General features: G+C 42.9%; 1 protein-coding gene across 1 annotated transcript; it reads left to right on the forward strand.

The window, feature by feature from the left end:
* Positions 1 to 1,715, forward strand: LOC103707509 (alpha/beta-Hydrolases superfamily protein). The gene is made up of 2 exons (XM_008792026.5): positions 1 to 472; positions 571 to 1,715. The coding sequence occupies exons 1-2, from the start codon at positions 105 to 107 to the stop codon at positions 1,469 to 1,471; spliced, it is 1,269 nt and encodes a 422-aa protein (XP_008790248.4). The 5' UTR covers positions 1 to 104; the 3' UTR covers positions 1,472 to 1,715.
* Positions 1,716 to 6,614: the final 4,899 nt, after the last annotated feature.

A 6,614-nucleotide genomic window follows, 5' to 3' on the forward strand; every position in this document is an offset into this window, starting at 1 on the left:
GGCCACACAAACTGCCCATCCCAACCACCAAGCCCAGAAAAGCCGGATAATACACTGGCGTTTCCACTGCAGCATGGAAATAGATCAAAGTATTCCCGGCAAGAATGAGAGTGGTGGCTTTCATGGCTCTGCTGCTGTCTGCGTGCATCTCCATTAGAGGCAGTGGGCTTCATCCCTTGGTTCTGATACCTGGAAGCGGAGGCAACCAGCTGGAGGCCCGGCTAACCGAAGCCTACAAGCCCTCCACCCTCGTTTGCCGCCTCTCGGCGGTCGAAAGGAGGATAGAGGGATGGTTCAGAATATGGTTCGACCCAACTGTATTGGTGGCCCCTCTCACCCGGTGCTTCGCCGAGAGGATGATGCTCTCCTACAATCGCGACATCGACGACTACCGGAATGCCCCCGGCGTCGAGACCCGGGTCCCATACTTCGGCTCCACTCGAGGGCTTCTCTACCTCGACCCTAATCTCAAGTACGTTCCCTAATCTCTTGGACCCAACTTGCTCCTTTGTTTCCTTATGATCATTTTCCGGCACTAAATTTATACCTACAAGAGATCACAATTTGCAGGTTTATCACCGGCTACATGGCCACTCTGGTAGACGCGCTGGAAGAAATCGGCTATGAAGATGGCTACAACCTCTTCGGCGCCCCCTATGACTTCCGTTATGGCCTCGCTGCCGAAGGCCACCCCAGCCAAGTGGGCACTCGATACCTGCAGGACCTCAGGCAACTCATCGAAGCAGCTAGCGCCGCCAATGGCGGCCAGCCGGTCATCCTCCTCTCCCACAGCCTTGGCAGCCTCTTTGCCCTCCAACTCCTTGTTCGCAACCCCTTAACATGGCGCCAGAAATACATCAAACACCTGGTCGCACTGTCCGCGCCATGGGCCGGCACGGTTCAAGAGATGCTCACCTTCGCATCGGGGTACACCCTCGGCATCCCCATCGTTGACCCATTGTTAGTTCGAGACGAGCAAAGGAGCTCGGAGAGCAATCTATGGCTTCTACCTTCTCCCACAGTGTTCGGCAAGCAACCACTTGTCATGGCACAAAACAAGACTTATTCGGCATACGAAATGCCGCAGTTTCTCAAGGATATCGGATATGACGAAGGGGTTATTCCGTATAAGACGAGGATATTGCCGATGATCGAGAGATTGACGGAGCCCGGTGTGCCGGTGACTTGTATAGTTGGAGCTGGTATCGAGACGCCGGAAGCGTTGGTCTATGGGACGGAGGGGTTTGACGTGCAGCCGGAGATGGTATATGGGGATGGAGATGGGACTGTGAATATGATGAGCTTGTTGGCACTTGAGTCCGAGTGGGCGGACTCAGCGAGCCAGGTTCTGAAGGTGATCAAGTTGCCTGGGGTATCGCACACATCTATTTTAAAAGATGGTGCAGCTTTGAAGGAGATCATAGGAGAGATTTGTGGAATTAACTCCGTTAGTCTGAGCTCTGTGATCTAGAGTTCTGCTGTTATTGTTGTCTGAAACGGCCAGACCGGACAAGTATCTGGGTCATGCAGCGGGCGACATTGGCCCTTGTGAGAACAGAATCCATTTAGTCCTGATGGATCTTGGAGAACAGAGCCTTCCTACTGCTCTGCAACGCCATGTTGGTCGAGCACTGTCTTGGTAGCAAATGCCTGATGCACTGTTTCAAATTTCTTTACGTAAGAAAAAGAAAGAAAGTTCATATTTACTAGTTTTATGCTTGGGTTGCAGCTGAGTTCTAGTTTTCAGAAATTCCGAAGTTTTTTACCCGGAAAAAAAAAAATCCAAAGTCTCAACCAAGTTTTCATGGCCATACACTGAAATTGATCTCTGTAAAACGAATCTGTAGGCTATGCAGCATTGATACGGTCACCTTGCTGAAAGATTTTTCCAGTGCTACTACTCCTATCCCTCTTATCCCTTCCTCGATGATTTGGCCTTTCTTTTTAGAAGCAGACTTTGGTTGTTTAAAATTCTGAAATCATAGCTTCCACAGGGCAAGCAGTGAATAGGGAATGACCAGCCTAAGGCTAAAGTCATGTGGTGAACATGCTTAATTTATTTCCGGTTTAGAAGACTTAAATACACAATCGGATTAGGATGAAATAGGCACCATACGGTAGTTTGCCATCAGCTAAGATAAAACAACCCAGGTCTGAAGTGCTGAGCAAACCAAAATCTATTCAAACATATGTGCCATTTGATGGACCACATCTAATATAATTGAGGAATGATGTCAAGTTTGAGACTCACACCGGAATCGCTAGTAATTGGGTTGGATCTAAATGCATTAATTACTTGAGTCAATTCTGACTTTGAGATTTTCCTAAGAGGTAAAAAAAAAAAATCAACCTTTGAGATTGGCTGCTCTCCAGGACAGGCAGCAACTATAATATTTATCTATTTTCTTAGGAATATCAAACTTTTTTGTGATATAACTCTATCTTGCTCCAGAATATGAGATAATGACATGGCTGGCATTTGCAAAGATGCAACTGTTGTCTACAACATGAATAGGAAATGTAGTTAATGAGTTTGTGATAACTTTTTTCTTTTTTTTTTCTTTTTTTTTTCCTTCCTACACCTCCTTCTTCTTTTTTTGATACAACGGCAGCTCCCACATAGCAAATACGGGTATAGCCAACAAAATCAATAAAAAAAATAATATAAAGAATAGGGCACTAATACATAATTTTTTTAAATGAAGCCTTTCGAATGGCGAACTAGAAGATGCTATCCAATCAACAGCATTTTTCATCTTTCTGTAGATATATGTGGTATGATAGAAACCACACTCGTCTAAAAGGATATCGTGGAGCAGTGATCCAGAGCCAACACCGCATTTTAGACCCCGATCCACTTGGATCACCAAGGCCACTTTAGTTAGTTTGATGTCCCTCCAACACCAGGGTCCAAAATGAAGGGGTGGGTCTACTCATGGGCGCCATGGCAACCCCACCCGGTCCCCCAGGAAAGCAGCAGGGCCATGAAAGGGATTTCCTCTGCCTTCTTTAATTTTTCACACCCCCACTTTGTAAATAACGTCGCTTTCTTTGAAGAACGTGAGGTCATGGTCAAGGGAACCAACCAAAGCTGGCTGGCAACGTCGAGAAATGCTCTTTCCCTTGGGTACTGATGGGTCAGCCAAAGTACTGCAAACCCGTGCGAGCTCACGAGTCCATCGCCATAAACAATTGGTCGCACTATTTTAGTCGCATTGTATGTCGTGTCATCATGATCCGTCCACAAACAGATCGAGCTTACAAAGAGATCGACCAGTTTAAAAGGATATTTCATTAATTTTATGATTCCCGGCAGGACATGCCATCCGGACCCAGAGTATGGACGGTCACTTGTCTTGCTCTTCCTGATCTTCTCTTCAGCGTGTACATGGCGAACTGTTTTAGGTACAGTATTGACACCGTGAACGCGACTATAGGAGCAGATTCCATGCAAGCAATGCAGTGTCCATTGCAGCCAGGACAATAATTGCTCAAGTTTACGAGATCTGAGAGTAAGAATATTTGGGATAGGAAACGTTGCACCAAGTTAAAAAGTTATATCATCTTTTTTTTCTTTCTGTCGGGCTATCATCATGGAAATAATTTTGAACAAAAATGTTTCTATTTTCCTCAATAAAAATAAAAATTTAAAAATATTTTTTCCCTAATTCAATGAAATTTTGCTAACATATATAATAGTACCTTATTAATGCATATTCATAAACTCTCTTGGGAGGCGCAGAATTATAAGTATTATCCCAACTTTGTTCATGAACTGAAAAAGCTGTCGTAAAGATATGTATATCTAGATAGGCTCAGGTATAAATACGTTAACCTTGTGACTGCACCCGAAGTACGTGTAGTAGTTCCAATCATCAATGTTTGTCCTCCAAAATTAACACCCGAAGCCAGCTACCTACGTCCATTTACGAGCCAATTACCAGTTTCTGTCGACAAGTTGCTTGTTACAGGAAAGCTATAAGGACTAATAGATAGGGACGAGGAGTTACACAGGGCCAGCAGGGCGACAACAGGCATCCAGCCGCATTTAATCTGCTGTCGTTTAAAAACTGGTGACACAGCACGATCGATCCAATCCATCCGTTAAAGGCGCGTATTGGACACAGGCATGCACACGTGGGGCTCAAACACTTCTATATAATTATAATTACGTAGCTATGAAAATAAAGAAAAACTTCTATAAAATCAGGGTTTCCGATCAGTGTATCCATCAGTTGGTGCAACGATGCCAGCTTCGGATTGTTTTAGCTTTATTGCCGCAGCTGTGCAAGAAACTGAATCAATATTATGGGGCCAGTGCATGTATATTTCGGTAGTTCGGGTTAAAACAAAACCCTTTACTGCTTTAATTAGCTTCAAATATTTAGTATATTTGTGGCTGCCTATCATTATCTCTCTACCGAGATGAGAAGTAATTATTGCCCGCACTGACTTCACAGCTGGAGATGAGTGACGTACGGGAACAACTCGGATATTTCGACTGCATTCTTTCTTTGTGGTCATTTTAATTCCATTGCCAAAGACCAAAAAAGTAACTGCTAGTTTTCATATATCCAATCCAATGTAGCATGAGTTCTTTCGTCTCGGTAGCATTAATTGGGATTATGTAAACCCTTGCCAATTTAGCAAGGAAGGGGGACGGCCCTTGCTTTGAGGATTGGTCTCGTGAGTCGTGGCTTAGCCAGTCCAGGGCCCGGAACCCAACCAATCAAGTAAGTATAAAGTAGAGGCTGCAGAGTAGCCTCCTACATTTTTATGACTTTTATTTGTACTATGCTGACAGCTTTCATGTGCATGTAGATGTCTTGGGTACCAAAATTACTTAGCTGTATACTTCAGCTAGTTGATGTTAATTTGCAAGCATATCCGCCGGGAGACGAATAATTTTACGGAGTACTCTGTGGACTGAATTATCAGTTGTTTGGGTCTCTCTCCGTAATATTTTATTTTCTAATTTTATTAGATATATTGATACTAGACGTGTATGACCCGTTCATTCTATAAAAAAAATAAATATTAATTTACCATATTAGTATGTGTAACATCTACTTCTAATTCCGAGCATTTGAAACACTTAAAACATACATAAAAGTCGGTTGCTATACAGGGATAAATGGATGGATGAGAGAGCACTGTGCTGAGCTGCGTTGGACGATATTTTGATGAGGACTAATGTCGGGTGCATTAGACCTTTTAGCGCAAAGCCCGGCATAAGCCACAATCTAAGAGCGTGGGCTTTCACTTGGTCCCCTCTTCTTTGTGGAATTGGCTCGTGTCGCAACGGCAAGTGGGAAGCTAAGGACAAGCGTGGAAAGGCTCTGCATAAATAGAATTCGGGGAGGAATGCAATGCAGAGAGATTACTCGGCCCACGTCAAGGGTTTCGGTTTTATTAATGTCAATAATAAAGCTTCAGAAATCGCACGTCCCATCTGCGACTGCGAGGAAAACCATGTCTTGCCATCAGCGGCGGGCACAACCATAGAGATGGTAAATTTCTACAGGGAGAAGAGGCTTTCTAAATTTGCACTTATAAAAGAGTTTTAAGCTTTTTATGTGTTAGTAAATTTCTCTATAATTTACTGACATTACAAAAAAAGATTATTGAGAAAAAAGGTAAATAGTTAAAAAGAAAAAATCATCTAGCATCTCATCCTTTGCATGTGATGAGATGGTGCACGACCACGATGACGACAGTATGATTGTGGGTCAGCGTCGACTGTCGAGGCTGCAGCAATATCCTCCGTCTTTAATTTTATAACCAAATTATATTTTCCACCTTTCTTCTTCTACTTATCTTTCACCTCAATGGCAACCTTCCTCTACCTCCATGGCAAGGTAACCATCCCCATGGCCATTGTTTTTTTTTGTTTTTTATCAAGAATAAATTGTGGGTTCATTTTGATCAATATATATATATATATATATTATAAAAAAATTTATATATAATAAATATATAATATAGGGGGTAATATGTACAAAATTCATAAAAATTATGAAATAATAATAAGAATAGATGATATTGATGCCAAAATCCTGCCCAACTATAGAGTTCTGGAGGGCACCAATCAATCCGTAGAGAGATGCTAATCTGTATACAAAAAAGAAGAGAAAGGCTCGTTGGATTGGCTTCGGTCGGACTCTCTAATGCCTAAGTTAGAAAGAATTTTAGAATATTAGTAGAAAATAGAAAATATATATGTATAAAAGATTAGATAGAATATTGCCTTCTTCTAGCTAGCCTTCATCTCGACCTTCTTACCTCGGTCTCCTCAAGCCGGCCTACTCACCTCAGCTTTTTTAGGTCAATCTTTTCACCTCGGCCTTTTCAGGTCTACCTTCTAGTTTTGGTCGGCTTTCGGGTTAGCTTTGGAAGCTCAACCTTTGGAAGCTCAACATTTAGGAGCAAACCTTCTTACCTCATCCTTTTCACCTAGGCCTTGGACTTCACTTTGGCCTTGGAATTCACCTCGGCCTTGGACTTCACCTCGGCCTTGGAATTCACCTCGGCCTTCTTAGCCTTTACCTCAAACTTAACTTTTACCTTGCTCTCAAACTTTACTTTGGCCTTAAACTTCACCTTGGCCTTGGACT

Source organism: Phoenix dactylifera, chromosome 7, assembly GCF_051530095.1.
Source record: "Phoenix dactylifera cultivar Ajwa chromosome 7, Ajwa_hap1_PhDact_Kaust_v1.1, whole genome shotgun sequence".
Lineage (NCBI taxonomy): Eukaryota > Viridiplantae > Streptophyta > Magnoliopsida > Arecales > Arecaceae > Phoenix > Phoenix dactylifera.